The sequence below is a fragment of the Sparus aurata genome, chromosome 21 (genome assembly GCF_900880675.1).
Source record: "Sparus aurata chromosome 21, fSpaAur1.1, whole genome shotgun sequence".
Lineage (NCBI taxonomy): Eukaryota > Metazoa > Chordata > Actinopteri > Spariformes > Sparidae > Sparus > Sparus aurata.
In genome coordinates, this window is record NC_044207.1 from 29,389,576 (window position 1) to 29,408,154 (window position 18,579).

General features: G+C 45.4%; 1 protein-coding gene across 1 annotated transcript in view; it reads right to left on the bottom strand.

The window, feature by feature from the left end:
• The window catches only part of LOC115573181 (receptor-type tyrosine-protein phosphatase N2-like), a 214,258-nt gene that overhangs the window by 56,804 nt on the left and 138,875 nt on the right, over positions 1 to 18,579 (bottom strand). The window contains exon 13 of the mRNA XM_030403851.1: positions 3,647 to 3,859. Within this exon, the coding sequence (XP_030259711.1) occupies positions 3,647 to 3,859 (213 nt within the window). The remainder of the gene's footprint in view (positions 1 to 3,646; positions 3,860 to 18,579) is intronic.

Below are 18,579 nucleotides of genomic sequence, written 5' to 3' on the forward strand. Positions count from 1 at the left end.
CATTAGATCTCGTCCTGTGTGCTAAAGACTTGAGAAAATATGCAAATATATTCTCGTCTATAGCTTCCAAAGTATTTCTCACGTTTTTCAAGACATTTCACGGCGCGGGCGAAGATATCTGAGGATGAGATAACTTCAAGATAATATCTGTTGATTTGGGGTTCTGCTGCAATCTAGAGCGGCGATCTCATCCTGCTGCCGGATAGTTTCTTCTACTTCGAGGGGGGAAAGAGAGACTTTTAGGAGGAGATAAAAAGTTTGAATCAGATGTGAAGATAAAACGGATGTTGTTAGCTCCCTGTCGGCTGCAGAGTAATCCAGGGACTGACTGACTGACTGACGGACGGACTGACGAGCATCATCCGCCGTCTCCCCGCCCAGCGCTCAGACACGGTCCACGCGCTCCTCCGTCGACGCCTGTCAATCAATGTCTCCTTTGTCGGGCGTCGGCCAATCCCATGTCGGCGTTTTCACCGGGAGCGCTTGATTGACAAGCCCGGGGAGAGCCGAAGGTGGAGGAGATTCAGAGGGAGGTGGTGGCGGCGTGAAGGGAAGACTGAAAACAAAACGTGTGTGTGTGTGTGTGTGAAGTGAGGCCACAATCGAACGCCGCCAAGGGCAAGAGTCATTAACATGCAGGAGCTGGTGAGTGTGTGCATGCATGTGTGTGTGTGTGTGTGTGTGTGTGTGTGTGTGTGTGTGTGTGTGTGCATGTTTATGTGTGTACCCCGTGTGTGTGTTTGACAGCACAGTATGAAGGAGCTGCAGCAGTAAGGCCGTCAGGCAGCCTGCCGCTTCCTGTCTGCTTTAATTGCATGTAGCCCCAGAGACTGCACACACACACACACACACACACACACACACACACACACACACACACACACAGAATCCAGCCCAGGGAACCCCTCTTACACGGCGGCGCTGACAAAGAGACGAGGCTTACACGGCTAAGATGGGAGCTGAACACTGAGGTCTTTCACTGAGGATGACGGCGGCTCGCTTGTCGAGACTCGATAAAGACGACGGAGGGGAAGAGAAGCGAGCGGAGGAGCTCTCGGGAGCTGAACAAACCTCCCAGAGAGGCAGCAACACCAGTGTTTTCTCCCGTTAGCCATTAATCAGATAAATAATGCGTAAACACAGTTCTACGTGTGCATTTTTAATTAGCATTTTTCCAATTAGAGGCTTAATGCAGAATCTCGGAGGCGAGCGAGCGTGAAGATAAAAGTTGGTCTCACTGAGGGAAAAGCTAATGTTGTACGTAGACAGCTGAAGGTGCGACGCCTGTCAGAAACCGACTTCACTCTCTACATGCAGGTTGTTTCAGGTGTTACCTGTTGGTCAGTAACATGCACGCAACTCCAACAACACAACGTACTCTTAATGTGCCTGTATCAGATATTTTGTCATTGTAATCTTAAAACTCAACAAACCCACCAAAACATTCAGAACTTGTCTGAAAATAGATTCCACCACAACACAGACAACTACATCTAAAAACCACCAACAACAGAGTTTAACATAAATGATCCACTTTTATCTTTTAGTATGTCATCACAATATAAGATTAACAGCTTACATCGACTGTTTTAAAGGAAATGAAATCAGAAATGCAGCAACTTTCTTCAACGCTGCAAAAATATGTGGTAAAAACATAAAAAATTTAGGTTTTCTGCCCATAAATAAGTAAAAAATCTCCCAAAGTGACGAGTAGTTAATTTCTAGGTGATTGTGTCTTAAACAAAAGGAGGTTATAATGACCAGAAATTAATAAAAAATACATTTTGAGTCTTTGCATTTTATAATTTACTTGTAAAAAGCAAAAAGTTGAAATTAAAAAAGATAATTCCTGAAAATCCAGGCCTGCATAAACCATCAACAACACGTATTGATTAATAAACTATATGTTTCCTCCTGTGAGGGTTTTAGTTCTCCTGCTCTATAAATTAAAAACAGGACACCTGGATGAACTTTCAGGTGAAAAAAATGTCAATTTATTGTAAAAAAAAAATGTTCTTTTCAATACATGTCCTGCAAAAAAAGCCTGAAAATTAGACTTCTATCTGCTTTGCTTGTGTTTTTGAACTTTTATGAAGTATAAATATACAATTTGAATAAAAAAATCCTGCTAAGATTGTTTGTATTTCAATATATGCAGAGCAGACATGATGTGAAGTTGCAGAATGAAGAAGTAGAAGCATGAACGATAAAAGATTTGTGGTCACCGGGTGAAAAACACTCAGTTTGATCCACACAGACTGAAAAAAATCATATATAATTTTCCATCTTCTTCCCCCACAATAAGTCTTTATGCAGAAATGTGCATTCTGACTCTCTACAGGTGACGAGGTAAACCTCTAACAGCAGCAGCAGCAGCAGCAGCAGCAGCAGCAGCAGCGTCTACTTCAAGAGTTAAAGAAATAAAAATCCTCCTGGAGAAGAGCATAAAATGTAAGCACTTAGGGGACGGGCCGGGCTCATTATAAAATCAATGCTCACAGGACCACTCTCATTTAAAAACATGGTGGGGAAAAGGTCAGAGAGAGAGAGACAGAGAGAGAAAAAATCTCAATCTAATTCTTTGCTCAAAAAAAAGTCACTTAATATTGGATTCTGTAAATTAAATTTCACACCCCGCTATTCCGGCCAAAGGATAATTACAGCAAGCAAGCAAAGAAGAAGAAGGAGGAGGAGGAGGAGGAGGAGGAGGAGGAGGAGGAGGAATGGAAAACGACTCGAGGTGGAAAAACCTGTTGGATTGGTGAAATCGCTTCATGTGTCAAACAACAAATTATAGCAGGGCGACCGGGAGGAGTCAGCGATCAGCACACAGCATCAATCTGAGCACAAGATGGCTTTAAATAACCTGCAGCTGAGGTCCACTGCAAAATAAAAAAAGGCTCTTATCTAAAAGCTGCTAAAGCTTCGGCTCAATATGTTTAATAATGTCGGAATGACTCTGTTTAGATTTTATGTCAGAGGTCGCGAGGAAAATCCAAGAGGGCTGCTACATGATTCTGCTAAATTATGTTTCATTTCATCCGTCTTTCCTTCTTTTCCCTCTCTGGTGTTTTCATATAAGTAGTTTTACCTCTAAACATGATCAGGGAACGACCGTGACGTCTTTTACCTGATATTTGTTCGTATTTAAGGAGGCTAATGTGCTAGTTTATGCTTCCAATCCACTTCGTTTATCTGAAAACGTTCCAGTTATTTTGCTGATTCAGACTCGTCAGTGTGGCCAATCAGAGAGCGTTGTGGGCGGGACTGAGTGGTGACGACACAGATAGAGACGCAGCGTCACAGCCAAAGCAGAGAATCTTTGAATGATTCAATTTTGTCAGCTGGACACAAAAAAAACACTGATAAATGCAGAATATCTGCCCCAGTAATCAACCTCACCATCAAACGGCTAACGTTAGCTGCGGCTAATGCTACACACTTCCTATTGTATCCAATTTTTTTCAAACTATTGGTTTCAGAGCTCCACAGTATGTTAAAATAATTTATAGTGCAACGATTCTAAAGGATAATGTGAGTGAAATATGATTCATCACTGGACACGATGGTTTTTTTTGCATCCCAGCGTCGATTTCACTGGAAAAAACAAAAACGGATGATGTCATTACGCAGTAGCACCTCCTACCTGATAGGTGGCGGTAGCATCGCTGGTGGCGTCTGTTCCCAGGTTGGTGAGCTTCTCCTTCAGCTTGTGGTGGGAGCGGTGGCGGAGGCAGTACACCACGGTGGAGGCCAGCAGCACGCCGACGATGCACAGGATGGAGACGACGGTGAGGATGAGGAACTTGGTCGACTCGGCCTGGCTGTACTTGGTGGGGATCTGGTTGATTTGGCTTCCCTGTCGGAAGAAGAAGAAGAAGAAGAGCAGATAGAAGAGGGTTAATAATGTGTTTCTATTATTATTTGTTCTGCGTGAGGTGAGAGGTTTCAGGAGGCAGAGCGCGGCGCTCTCACAGCGAACACAAGAGCTTTGATTCATCCACTACGCTAAAAATGTCCGAGCTCGTGATGGCAGCTTTTTTGGAGATAAGCTGCAGGGGTGTGAAGCTATGCACCAAAAAAAGTGATCGAGAGGTGGTTTCACCGACCAATCAGGACGAGAGGATGTAATCTGTGACATCATCTGCTGGAGTGTTTGATTGGGAGACGAACCGGCAGCGAATCGTGGCGCACGGTTTGATACCTCCGGATTAAAAAAAAGCTTCCGCCAAATGTTCCACAAAACAAACCACATGCACTGAAATCATCTGTGATCTATTTGAACCCCTTTTTTTATTCTTAAAAGCATTGATTCTTTTTTTTGTGCTTCCAATGATTTCATCCCAAAAAAAACTGTTTGATTGTACATCAGCACAGATGAAAGCGAACATCACATGGGTCCTTTCTTTCCCTTTTTTTTTTGTTTTTTTTTTTCGGGAAAGACATAAATATGCATATCACTGTGCTCGATGAAAAGTATAATCACAAGCGTTTGTTCCACCATCTGTGCCCAGGAGTGCACAGAATGCATAAAACTCCCGCGTTAGCAGAGCGTTTGTGCATGTGCCTCGACAGCCGACGCACCGTTTCCACCGCACCGGAGGAAACGTTCCACGTCTGTGAACGAATGGCGGCAACAGACGTTCTGCCCGGTTTCAACCCCGGCAGCAACTTTAATCCGGCGCGTGAGAACCAGATCCTTCAGCAAACAACCGGAGATGAAAGATTTCTTTTCACACGGTCTGCTGCTTCACGATAACACAATGGACGCGTACTGTACAGCGAATATCACTGTTTGAAGAGTGCGTGAGAATAAAAAAAAAGAAAAAAAAGAAACCAGCGCCGCAATAATTCGAGCGAGTGGAAGCAAGTCTTATTGAACGTTACGAGCTGCAGCTCCCGCCGCCGCTCGCTGTTCATGTTCAGACACTAAGCGAGCTCAAGATAATGGGCCTGTTGCGTTTTCTACCTGACGACTACGAGTTCACAATAGGCGACATAATTCCCCATTATTACCACGCGGCGTAATGATTCCTGACAACAAAAGAGAGCCGGCGCCGAAGAGAGGGAGCTACAAATTGCGCTGCCAACGACAAGGCCTCCGATTCCTCCCGACAGAGAATTATCAAAAGAAATCAATCGCCAAAAAAAAAAAAAGTGTTTTTCACATCTCTGCAGCTCAGCTGAAGATAAACTCTCCCTCCTATTTACTGGCACAGAAATGTAAAAAAAAAAAAAAGCTTGCCTGTAGCTCGCCATTAGCCTTCTCCTCGGTAATTCTGTGCTACATATTCAGCTTGTTTAGTCTCATTTTCTGGAGGAGAAAGGTGCTCTCAGCCTCACAAGAAAGGCAGCCGGGCTTGTGAAAGGAGGAGGAGGAGGAGGAGGAGGAGGAGGAGGAGGAGGAGGAGGAGGAGAGGAGGAAAAAAAACCCAAAATCCCTGTCCCTCGGTGGTAGAGGTCACAGAGATTAGGCGAGGTGCGGCGTGGTGAGTTAATGGAAAGGAGGCTTTGAAAGCGGTCGGGAGAAAAAAGGGGGGCGGCCTTGTCGAATCCCTCCTGCCTGCCTGTCAGCACAGAGGAACCCTGAAACCCTGGGAGGTGGGAAAAGGAGCGCTCTCGCCTGCACACGGATTGTTCTGGAATTCTTGTGAGGTTTCAGGGAGTGACCCCCACCTCCACCGACTCCACCACCACCACTCGACGGTGCCCCCCTCCCCCCCCATGATTTCATTCATTGCTGCTTCTGCATTCAGCACCTGATAAAGAGCGCCTGCAGAAAAGACCCACAATGGGGCGACAACAGTTGTCCGACGCTTTGTGGGGCGTCCAATTTGCTTGGGGAGCTCTAAGCCGTACTGTAAAAGCTGGTTGCATAGTAATGTGACGGCCCTGAAAGGAAACAGTGGGCGTCTCTGACAGGGGAGGAGGGGGGGGGGCGCTGCACTAAAGAACCAAAAGAAGAAAAAATATAATAAAACGGAGCAGAAAATGTGAGAAAGTGCAGCGCGTACGGAAGATCTGCCTGCTCGTAGCGGCAAACTACTACCGAGGCTGCTCGTGAAACACGGATTCTGTTTTTGTTTGTGTGTCCGTGAAAGAAAAAGCAGCCGCAAATTGATTGGAGTTTGTGTCTTTAATGCATCTGGTTATTCACGTGCTCTTAATGTGAAAGATCGCAGCAGAGAAATGAAACGAAAAGACGGAAAATCAGCCGTCGAGGAAGCGTTCTCAACAAAAAAGTAGGCGAGCGGTCGCCCGTCCGCGTCGAGGCCGTTAATAATGCATTACTGCTGATTCCACATGCTTCCCCTGCAATCATCTCTCGTGCAAAAATAAAACAAATGTGTTTTTTTTTTTTTTACAACCGCGGATCAAATAACTTCATTTGTCATTTTTGGTCCCCGAGTCGTCTCGTTGTTTTGTCAAATTAAGTTTCATGGAGAGGGATTGCATCGAGCCCCGGCTAGTAATGGCCCATAATTCAAAGCTCTAACTGCAACAGCTCAGTCATCTTTCACGGGACAGATGCCGGCGTTTTCCAAAGCACTCCCTCCTCCCTCCTCCTCCTCCTCCTCCTCCTCCACCTCCCCCGCCTCCTCACACACACTCACTGGTTCCACCTCCACCCCCTCCTCCTCCTCCTCCTCCTCCTCCTCCTCCTCCCGGTCTCTTCATCATGGCTGCCTAGCATGTCTGTCTATTGATTCAAACAAATGTAGCCTGACCCCACCTGCTTAATCAAGTTTGGTTTGCAGTTGTTAGTAACAGCAAAAAAAAAAAAGGGAGGTGTGTGTCCAGTGTGTGTGTGTGTGTGTGTGTGTGACTCGGGGGGTGTACGACTGTGGCAGAAATTCGCAATGATTCAAAATCAAATGTTTGCTCGGGACGGGAGGTGGAGCGTTCTCACGCACGAGCATGCAGTCGCTGCCGTGCACAGCAAACGCAGCGTGAAACACTTAAATATTGAGCAGAAAAAGTGTCGAACGCCCAAATCTGCACAGCCGTATTTGCATTCTCGTCACAAGTGTGTCACCTGCGCTCCTGTTTGTATAATAAGAGGGTTACGCGCTCTGCTCTGCAGCTCCGAGGCCTTTCTCCACTCTCCCTCCTGCGGATTAGCACTTTCAATCAAATTACATGTTGAGGGTTCGATGTAGAGAGGCTGAACGGCGGCGGAAAATACGGCAAATTCAACGTTTGCGATTGAGGAGAAGATAAAGGAATACATCAGTGTGACTCTGGTGTTAATTCAGTAGTCAAAGAAGGATCACAGCCAGAGAGAAATGACACTCCAGGCTTTAATCTGGACCGTTCCTGGCTCGTGTGTCAGGTTTTATTTAAATCATATGACGCAGGAGGGGGAAAAAAAGAAAAAAAAAAAAAGGACAGAAGATGTTCCTGTTTGTTTGTTCCTGGAGGAAAATCAAACGTTTCGATCAGGTCTGCTCAGACGGGCGGCAGAAAATGAAAGGAGAAAATATATTCTCTCCCCCAAAAAAGGCAGAAAGGGGAGAAGGGAGTTCCTTTCATGCCTCCACCTCCTATTGTCCATCTGCCCCGCTAGGAAAAAAAAAAAAAAAAAAAAAAAAGCGATTGTACTTGCTAATTTTTCATTTCACATAGGCAAACGTGATTTGACATACAGTGTGCAGCTCCTCCTCGCTGAAAGGCATTATCATCGGCCCTGTCAGGGATGCTGGCTGACTGGCTGACTGGCTGACTGGCTGTATACGCTGCTGGGTTCAACCCTTTTCAGCAAATATCAGACACACTCCCCACAGACGGGCAGGCGTCTCAGAACAGGAGGGGGAGAGAACAAGAAATGCTCAGAAAGCGAGGGAAAGGAGACAATTTGGAGGCTTTTTTTTAATGTTTTTTTTTTTTTTTTTCATTTTTCATTCAGATTTGCTTGAAAACCGTCTCCCCTCGCCATCAACGCCCAAGCGTGACGTGCAGGAAGCGTTCAGATCAGAACCTGCAGTCGAAATCAATTCAGAAATCGGAATCAAAGCGGGTTTCAGAGAGTGTGAGGCGAGGAAATGTGTGTGTGAGGCTCTTGGATTCAGGATTTGAGATGGAGGTTTGGTGGTGGAGGGGTTAGGTCTCCTGGTTAGTGTGTGTGTGTGTGTGTGTGAAGGGGAGGTGTGTGTGTGTGTGTGTGGATTATCCAGGCTTCCATAGACAAAAGGCAGATGGATTTGCACGGCTCCGGCTTATTCAGGACGGGTGAAAAAAGGTCAGAGGGAGAGCGGCGGCCGGCTATTGTTTTCCTCCACGATGACTGCTGTAGGAAACAAAGATCCGTCCCTCACCTCCGATTCATCCTTTGAAAAAAAGTTCAGCCGGGGGTTTTTTTTTTCTTCTTCTTTTAGCCAAAAGCTCTCAGCAAACGGGAACAGGAACGCAACCGCCGACACACATGCGTGCACGTGAAGCGCGCACACACCAGCCTGCACATGTAAGTAGGTGGATCTGTCGACTGCGTTCGTGCGGGCTGATCTGCAAAGTGGGTTTTAAATTTCACACACTCACATCTGCAGGTTGCACACTTGCATGTCATTTTGCAAACACACCCACGCACACTCAAACACTTCCAACACTGCACATGCCTGCACACTTAAAAAAAAAAAACACCCAAAAAATACCATAATTCACCTCACCAACACGGACGCAGAGGATCACTTTAAATGTTTCCAGCGTGCATCAATTTTCTCGGCGATATCACACATTGCATACAAATGAGGAGACTCCACCAACTTGAAAACCACTTGCAACATTTCCCCCCCCCAAAAAATAAATAAATGCAAAGCGACGTTTAAAGTTTTGCACTCCAGCGGTGTGAGGCCGTTAAAAACAGCAGCAAATCCCGTTAAATGAAATGTTATTACGATGTTACGGCGAGCTGCAGCTGCATGAAGCCCCCCTCAGCCAGGGCGCGCCGTCAATCAGCGTCTAAACTCCACGGATACTCCCATCATCGCGTCCAACCTCAGGATGCTTACTTGTGGCCGAGACTAATCAATTTCTTAAAAAAAAAAATGTGCCGAAGCATTTCTGTGAGCGAGGATCTCCCTCCGGCTGCAAGATAATGACGTGCACGGCGTGAGAAAACACAATAAAATAAGGGATGGAGTGTTAAAATATGCAGAACGCAACTCCCCAAATCCAACAGAGGGACGAGGAGGAGAAGCGACAGCAGGACGGACTCGTCATCTTTCACATTTCGTAAAGATTTCTTTAGGTATAGAAAAACAAACGGCAGCAGTAGCGGACGCATCGCAGGAAAAACCAGATCACATTAACATGCAGAACAACATTTATATCCTACCAAAGATCCATGGCGAGGTGATGCAACAGACACCTCCTTCTCCTCCCGCGTCTATTTCCCATTTCCAGTCCGGCTGCACCGACTCAGAGACAGCAGCACACCGGCGGCGGCGGCAGAGGAGGAGGAGGAGGAGGAGGAGGAGGAGGAGGAGGAGGAGGAGGTGGGGAGAGTGAGTGGGAAAGAGAGGGAGTTTCATCACCTCCCATCATCATCATCCTCATCCCCTTTCTCTCTCCTTTGAAATATAAAAAAATAAAAAAAGAAAGTTCCCGGCTTCCTCTCCACCTCCTCCTCCTCCTCCTCCTGCTTCTTCTTTTTTTTTTCCGCCATTCGCTCTCATCCGTTGCAAAAAAAAAAAGAGTCAAAAAATGCACCAATTTTTCTGTTCTCTGACGCAATTCGGAGAAGAGAGGAGAGACGAGGAGAGAGTAAGGAGAGGAGAAGAGAGGAGAGGAGAGGAGAGGAGAGGAGAGGAGAGGAGAGGAGGACCGGCAGCTTCCACCACTTCCACAGAGAGGAATGAGATGCTATTTCTTTTTTTTTTTCCCAGAGAGAGAAAGAGAGAGAGACTACAAAGTGCGCTGTGGGGCTCCTCCTTATATTCCTCCCATCCCTCCCTCCGTTTTTTTTTTTTTTCCCCCTGCCTGTCTACAGCACATGTCACCTCCCCTCGTTGCCATGGCGACGGCTCCACATGTTGCCGACAGGAGGAGGAGGAAGAGGAGAGAGGAAGAGGAGAGAGGAAGAGGAGGTGTGGAGGCAAAAGAGAGAGAGGAGAGAGGAGAGAGAGGGGTGGGTGAGGCAAAAGGGGGGAAATGAGGAAACAGGGAAAGAATGAAGAGGAGGAGAAGAAGCGGGAAGAGGAGGAGGAGGAGGAGGAGGAGGAGGTTTGAGAGGAAGGAGAGGAGAGAAATGAGAGCGTTCCTCTTTACAACGCATTGACAGTCACGCTTAGCGCCCCAAATCTTATTTTCCTTTTTTCGAGACAAATTTTAATTCACTCGGCCTGCGTGCCGACGTTCACTTGTTTTCTGGAGACGAGTGGAAATATCCGGAGGCAGATCAGCCGCCCGACGCCAAGAAAACTGCAGCTCCACTCAGGGAAACTCCCGCGACCGAACGTTTCTCTCAACGGCAGCAGAATTATCTCCACTGGCGTCTCGGTGTTTTCCTTCGCCAACCGCCTTAATAAGATTTTAAGACTTTATGATCGAGTGCGGCGTGTTGAGAGGATGTTTGTGCTCAAACTCAAAGCTGATGCGTCGTGACTTGTCGCCAAAAAATAAAAATCTTCTTTGACTCATTCAGTTGTGAAATGACGCGATCAACAGCCAATTAGGGGGAACATCCAGTCGCTCGGGTCATCATGGGATAAACAACATTAAAAAAATTCAATCATCTACTCAGAAAATGCACACGAGAGTGTCGTATACGCATTATTCTTCTGCCTGAGCCTCTCCACTCACTTTTCTACTACATTATCCCGTATTATATGTGAATATATGACTACTGCATTCTCTCTGAGAGCTCCGTCGTCGTGTGATGGATTCCACTCAGGATGATTACGAATGCAGCCCCCACTGACTCGCCTGGATCTTAGCTTATCACAGAACCAGCGTGTCGGCGGCCCGCGAGGAAGACGAGACGGCGGGACAGAAATTACAGCAAAAAAACAAAATGTGCGAGTTGATTTAGAAACAGTAGAAAAGAAACTGCATATTTTGTCCGTCAGAGAGGACACAAATAATCCTTTCGCTCGCGCAACGAGGTCACCAAAGGTCACAGCAACCTGATTAGAAGGATCTCCTTCAGAAACAAGTGTTGCAAATAAAACCGTCCTCGACAGTTTCATTCCCAGGTCGTTTCGGGCTGCGTCAGACCCCCAACAGCCTCTGAAAGCATCAGTACGTGACCGTCTGAGGGATTAGACCCAACGATCTCATATCTTTCTGCAGGAAGTTACATTTTGTTGCTTTAAATTGTTTAATAATGCTGCGGATCCTACAGCCTCTCTCTGCTCCGCTAACAGGTAGCAACAGTCGCTAACGTTAAAAAAATGGAGTCCTGTTAACTAAACTAACAACCAGCTCACAACACAACACAAAAAAACCCTTTTTTAAAACACTAAATTGACGTAAAAGCCTGCCGGCACTTGTTATCGAACACCAAAGCACCAAAAAAGTAATTAATCCGGTTTTACTTCAGTCTAATTGGACGACAGTTGCGCGGTTTTCGGAGGGTTTAGACTTTCTGAAATATCGAGTGTAACCCTGCTGATTCCACACAAAACAGACCGAGGACTCCAAATGAAACCAACTAACAAAAACACAGTCAATTTACAAGAGTCCTTCAGTTTCCAGGGAGCAAATTTCCTCCTTAAATCATTGTTAGAAATAAAAATGATTTGAATTTCCCCTTTTGTGAAACGTTGGACGGATCTGTGGCTTCATCAGAGTCTCTGACATAATCTTCTTTGGCAAACAGAAGGTGCAATAGACAGTAACAGTTTGCACTCTTACTTGGAGAGAGATGACCAAACCCTTACACACACACACACACACACACACACACACACACACACACACACACACCATGGCTACGCTCAGGTCTAATCAACAAATAAGGCTAATGGGTTATTAGCTGTGGAGAGTGGAGAAGGAGACGCTGCGACCAATGGAGGGCCAACAGCTGCAGCAAACACGGGAGGAGGGCAAGAGAATTAACATGGGAAGGTGTGTGTGTGTGTGTGTGTGTGTGTGTGTGTGTGTGTGTGTGTGCATTTATGTTTGTGTCTATTTGTGCAAAGCTACGAGACAAAGGTGTTAATACCTTTTGACTTCCACGCTCGGATATACATTTTTGTAAGAATGAGCCAAAGATGTAGTACATGTGTATATGCATGTGTGCGTGCGCAAGTGTGTGTGCGCAAGTGTGTGTGCGCATGTGTGTGTGTGTGTGTGTGCCATCCAACCACTGTGTGCTGTTGGGCTTAGAAAAAGAAAGTGAGGGGGGAAAGAGAGGAGATGCTGCCTAATGCAGATGACAAGGCCCTTCCTGGTTGGTGTGTGTGTGTGTGTGTGTGTGCGTGTGTGTGTGTGTGTGTGTGTGTGTGAGGTGGGGTGGGGGGCTCTTCAGTTTATCTTTCTATTCAACACCCCCCCCCACTCCCTCCAACTCCTTCACAGACACCCCCACACCTCCTTTTGTCCCCGTTGGCGACAGCTGGAGGTGGCAGGCAGTGAGGACCCTGCTCAGCTCTGAGTGTGTGTGTGTGTGTGTGTGTGTGTGTGTGTGTGTGTGTTGGGGGGGGTAGTTGGTTGGTGGTTGTTGGTTGGAGGAGATTTGGGAGGGGGGCTTTTCAGTTTGCAGCCCCCCCCCCCCCCCCCCCCACCTTCCCCGACTCTGAACACAAGCTAACCGAACTGGGAGAGGCGGAGAGAGTTACGGGAGCTTTGGGCGCCGATATTTCATTTCCTTTTCCTTTTTAGCAGCAACACACACAACACCCCCCCCTCCCGAAACACACACACACACACAAACCGTAACCACCTCCACCTCCACCTCTTTGTGTCTCTGTCAGCATCACAGTTGTAACAGCAGCTTACAAGCAGCAGGTTTATCCACCTTGCTCGCTGGTTTCTGTCAGCGCCTCGGTGGAAACGCCTCGACTCCGGTGCATCCATGAATCTATTAATGTCAGCGTATACCGAACTTCAGCCGGCGTCTTCTATACGTTACACCAGTCAGGGAGTCATTTTCATTTCCCAGCACTTTATGAAATGGTCTAACCTGTGGCCTTACACCAAGAATCAGTCATGATTGGTTGAACCTGAATCACAAATCCTTGTGAACTCAACATTTTGTGCTGGTATTTTTTGTAATTTCAGCTCCGAGGTTCTGCCCTACGGACGCACCATTACACAAGATATTTCCCGCTGTAATTATCTTCCCTGACATCAACCGATCCCTCCCATTACGTATGTTGAAGACTGATTTAAACATGTTCTTTCATCTGAGCCCTCGTGTTCCCACCAGTTTTGAATTCAAAGCCCTTGATGCCAGTGATCCCCAACCAGGGGTTCTTGCACCACAGGGGGTACTTCTGCTCTACGCCAAGAGGTGAAGCGCAACAAATATGTCTATATATATATATATGTTTCCACTTACTGAATCAGCTGTCACACCTGAACACTACATAGCTTGCAACAGGCAGAGGAGTCTAGATGAGAATTAACAGGAAAATGGCTGAAAAAGTTGCACATAAATAGAAGTTCATCATCTGCGTACTGTGTGTTTTTACTGTGTAACCTTCAAAAGCCATGCTTGAAAGTCCAATTTGGTGAGAAAGTTGATTTTTGAGCGTCATTCCCAGTTGATGCTCTGGGGTGGAGGCTGGCCCAGAGTTTTTGACGAGTTTAGAATCAGTGTTGTTTTTGTCAGCGATGACGACGACGAAATTATTCCGTTGATGCCCCTTTTATTCATGGCGATATCGAGAAGGTGACGAGACAAACGCGGCTCTTTGATGACTAAAACTTGACGAGACTATGTGAGTTTACGTTGACGAGACGAGAATGGACGTAAATGTTAGTGGGTGGTTTGTCAGACGTTCAAAATACGTGACATTTCTGCTGTCTTCGTTGTCCGCTTGTTGTTGTAGCGGCAAGCTAGGAACGGTCGCTACTTTCAAATTAAAAGCCCCCGGCCAAGAACCCACTTCTAAACTCCAATGGGGTGCAATGTAAAGCTCTTATTTTGAAGACAAGTTCGTTGTCACTGTTCACTGCCCAACTTCGACCTTCACGTCACGTCACGTCACATGTTTACACCTACCGCCAGATATATGGACGTATTTTAAATATAATCCATAAGTATTGGAGAGTGCTGTTGGACGGAAACTTTTTATCTCCATGTTTCAACAGTTTTTTTCATGAATTGATGCCCTACTTCTTCATACAAGAGTGTCACACACAAGTTGTGAAAATAGCAGATCTACAAGTTCAACACATTGCAACACATTGTGAGCTTGTAGATCTTTTGTACTTATTGACCTAAATGAATTTGTTAAAAGACTTCTTCTTTTGTTTTTTCAACTAAAACTGACTAAAACCTGTTTGAGTTTTCGTCGACTAGAACTGGACTAAAACTATCACATATAGAAATGACTAAAACTAAAAAGCAAAGACTAAGACTAAATCTAAAATGGCTGCCAAAAACAACACTGTTTAGAATGAGACTTTCTTCCACATCCGACAACGGAAGTAAGCGATAATCGGTTGAAGTCGTGATCTCAAAGCAACGGGTGAACGTAATCAAAATATGGAAGAAGTTAAAGAGTGAAAAAGCTAAAGGTACTCGATGAATCATTCAAGAAGTCAAGTAGTTCAAGAAATGGATAAATGACCATGTCCTGTGGTTCTGATAGTCAATGCGCAACACCTGTAATGTGACCTGAAGCAGTGATGTGTACAATTGTGGCCCAATTGTTGAAAAACGTGCGCTAAAGTGCCCTCCTGGGAGCCAAAACACGTGCTAAAGTGCCCTCCTGGGAGCCAAAACGTGTGCTAAAGTGCCCTCTTGGTTGGCAAAACACACTAAACTGCCCCCTTGGCTGGTTGAAACATGATAAAATGCCCTCTTGGGAGCCAAAACATGCGCTAAAGTGCCCTCTTGGGAGCCAAAACGCGCACTAAAGTGCCCTCTTGGGAGCCAAAACATGCGCTAAAGTGCCCTCTTGGGAGCCAAAATGCGCACTAAAGTGCCCTTCTTTTCGCCCCTGCCCTTCAAAAAGTCTGCGCACGTCACTGACCTGAAGGATACAACGTGATTCTCTGATGGAATCATGTGCGAAAAATCTTGACAGATCATTCGATCCATCGTGAGTTAAATCTAAACGACCTCACAGTCTGTTTGCAGGAAGACAGCTTAGTGTTTCTTTCACATCCAAGAGTCTGAAAAACAATAAACAATCAAATCAACATCATACAAGCTGTCAAATCATCGACCTGAAACCAACCAACGCCGCGTTTGCATCATAGCACAAAAAACATCTTTTGAGAAAAACATAAAAATTCTCCCAAAACTGCAACCTGAATCTTTTTTAGTGAAAATGAGACCAACATGGGTTTTAAACGGTGCTTCAGGCAATCACAAAAAAACCTTTTTTAACATTTAAATTGTTTGTTAGAGCAAGACTAACACTGTCAAGGTTTTACACTCCTCCTGAATAAGCTATTTTATCTTCACTTCCCTGCCTTAGGTCATAAATGGTCGTTCTGTTTGCCTTCAGGGCTGCAACTAAGAATTGTTTTAATAGTCGATCTGTTCATTAATTTCTAGATTAACAGATGAGTTGTTGGGTTTATAAAATGTCAGTAAAAATGTAAAAAATGTCGATCCTTGTTTCCAAAAACCCAAGAGGACGTTTCCAAGTATCTTGCTTTGTCCACAACCAAAAACAGTAAAGAAAGCAGAAAATATTAAGAAGCGCAAAGCGGTTGGCAATTATTTAATAGCTGGCAATTAATCAATAAGTCAGTTAGTTGTTGCAGCTTTATTTGCATATGAAGAACATATCCCTCTTTGTGCAGGTTGTCTATCAAATTAAACCGTAAGTAAAACATTTGTTCAATCAAGTCTCATTACCTTTAAACGTTTAATCAAAAGGCCTCTAGTAAAACCTTTAAGTTGATCCAAAGCAACATTTAGATCCAATGTTTCAGTACGTTTCCACGATCTCCTGATCAACTGTCCTCTTAATCAGTATGGTTGTGTTGCAGGTTGTGATTGATGGTGACAATGAAGTTCTCATCATTCCACTTCATCCCCCGCCATCGCTGGAAGAGGACACCTAGGGTGAAAACGTCTCTGCTGTCATTAACTTTGGACGAACAGGAGGATATTTAGACCAACAGTCTCCTCATAATGAGCTCGGGAAAACATCACTCATCTCAAAACCTTAAAAAACAGACGCGTCGGCCTCTTTGTCAGCGCGACACGCACATCAACTCCGCCGTCAGCTCTGTCAGATGGAAGCGACATCAGAGGCCACCATTGGCCATCGCCTGGATACCCGCAAACGGCTTGTGTGATATTCAAACGGTCACCGATGGATACGAAATGAAAGGCGCTCTCTCTCTTGTTTTTCACCAAAACGACAGCTCATTCAGCCCCGGACCACCAAACTGATGTCCTTTGTGCGGTGCAACATATTTTGGATTCCTGTGACCCACCGTCCTGCCCCCGCTCGCCTCGTCTTCTGGGATGGCACCCAAGACAAAAGAGCCATCATTCGCATGATATGGTAGCCCCTCGGCCCTGACGCCCCCTGGGACATAAATCTTCAACATACAGTACGCGAGCATAACATCTGGGCTGACTGACAAACTGACCGTGACGAGGTTTGATGCACGCTGCAACGGAAAGTCTGCACAGCTCATTGGACTCGATGACGATGATGCCTTTTAAAAAAAATCTGGGCTACATTTACTCAAGAGGAACGACACGTTCTGCTTCCACACGGCCGTTTTCTAAACAGTTTGTTTTACGAAGCAACAAGAAGAAGCTTTATGTTTCATGTTGTTGCTGGTAACTGCAAGATGAACAACACAGATTCAACTCAACCACCAGAATAAATGTTGGCATTGCAAATGTTTGCCAATGAGAGATGGGTTCTTTAATTTCAAGTTTCCAATTTTATGTTGTGAGAATGCTGTGATTAAGGTCTGGTTAGGTTTAGCCCCCCAACAAAACACGATGTTAGAGTTGGGAAAGATCATGTTTTACCTTAAAAATCCGTATTCTGTTGACTAAAGGACAGTTGCAAAAAGTAGTTCATCTTGTGAGTCAAATATCGTTGCAAAATACTCCACAACACTTAAAAAAACTGTTTTGTTGACTCAATAACAGCTGAAATAAACGATAAAGACTCCTTAAAATATATACATTTTTGTCATCTCAGAGATTTTTGCAATTTGTCTCGATGTCTTCTTCAAATACCCAGTTTTGTTGCACCAGAGACGACTGTGAAAAGTCCTGAACGGTCACTAAAACTACATCGTTTTGGAGCGACTAGGCAGAAAGGGCTGGAAAAATTATCACTTATTTATTAGTGCTTAAAAGATTCTTGATCATGTGCTTTTCTGAGCTCAGTGGTGAGTTACCAACATTTGTGATGCACCTTTTTTAGTTTTTGTGTTCACTGGATACTTCTTCTGCCTCTTTTCCTCTTTCATTGTTTCCTTTTTATGGTTTGGTTTGTTTTCATCAACATGAAGTCTCTCAGAACTGGTGATAAATGGTTGTCACTGCTGATACTCAAACTCAGAAAAAACATCTAGATGCAGCAATATTACTTATAACGTAGGATTTATGAAGTTTGGGCACCTCACCACATGTGTATTCTGTATGTTTATATGTTTATGTTGTGTGTTTCCAGCTATTAATGACATCATTTGAGGCATCCAGACTACTGACACACACATTTCTGTATTCAGGAGTATACACACACATAAAGTGTGTATCTTTGCTGAGCTTTTGCCCTGACGATCGACAGAGAACCCTCTCCGTTACATAAATGCAAATATTTAGCATGCACACACTGGTTGATGCCTCCACGTTTGAACTTCATTTGCATGGACGTGCACAGGCTCAGCGACACACACACACACACACACACACACACAGTCTTGTACCTAGAGCTAAGCTCACTCCGCGAGCTGGAAAATGGCTTGACAGTGGAGGCCGATGTAACTGTCTTCCCCCTGCAGTCGCACAGACGAGCATGAAACGATTCTCCTGACAGCCTCGGCCGGAGCTGCATCACCGCCAGCCGGTCTAAGTCTGTGAGCTCCATTTCACCAGTCCAATCACACCCTGAGAGCTTAAAGGCACCGCGCGCCGACTGCTGTTACCTGCCATCGAGTAATGGGAGACCGTCCTCACCAGAAAACACGACAGCCGGTCGTTTGTTCAAGCATGTAGATGTTTTTCCTGCTGATGTCGGCCTGACGACTGACCTCTCACAATCAGGGAGAATAATCGCGATCGTCCTCTTCAGAAAACAACAGCGCCGGTCATTTATTGAAACATCATTTGTTTATGTTTATTTGACGAGGGGGGAAAGGTTGGTAGACCTGCAGCGTTTAACCCCAGGATGCTGTTGCAGCTTTCTTTTTATTTGAGTTGTGAATGAATTGCGAGTGCCGACCTTTTTCCATTTCGATCATTCAAATGAAAAATGGCCTCGT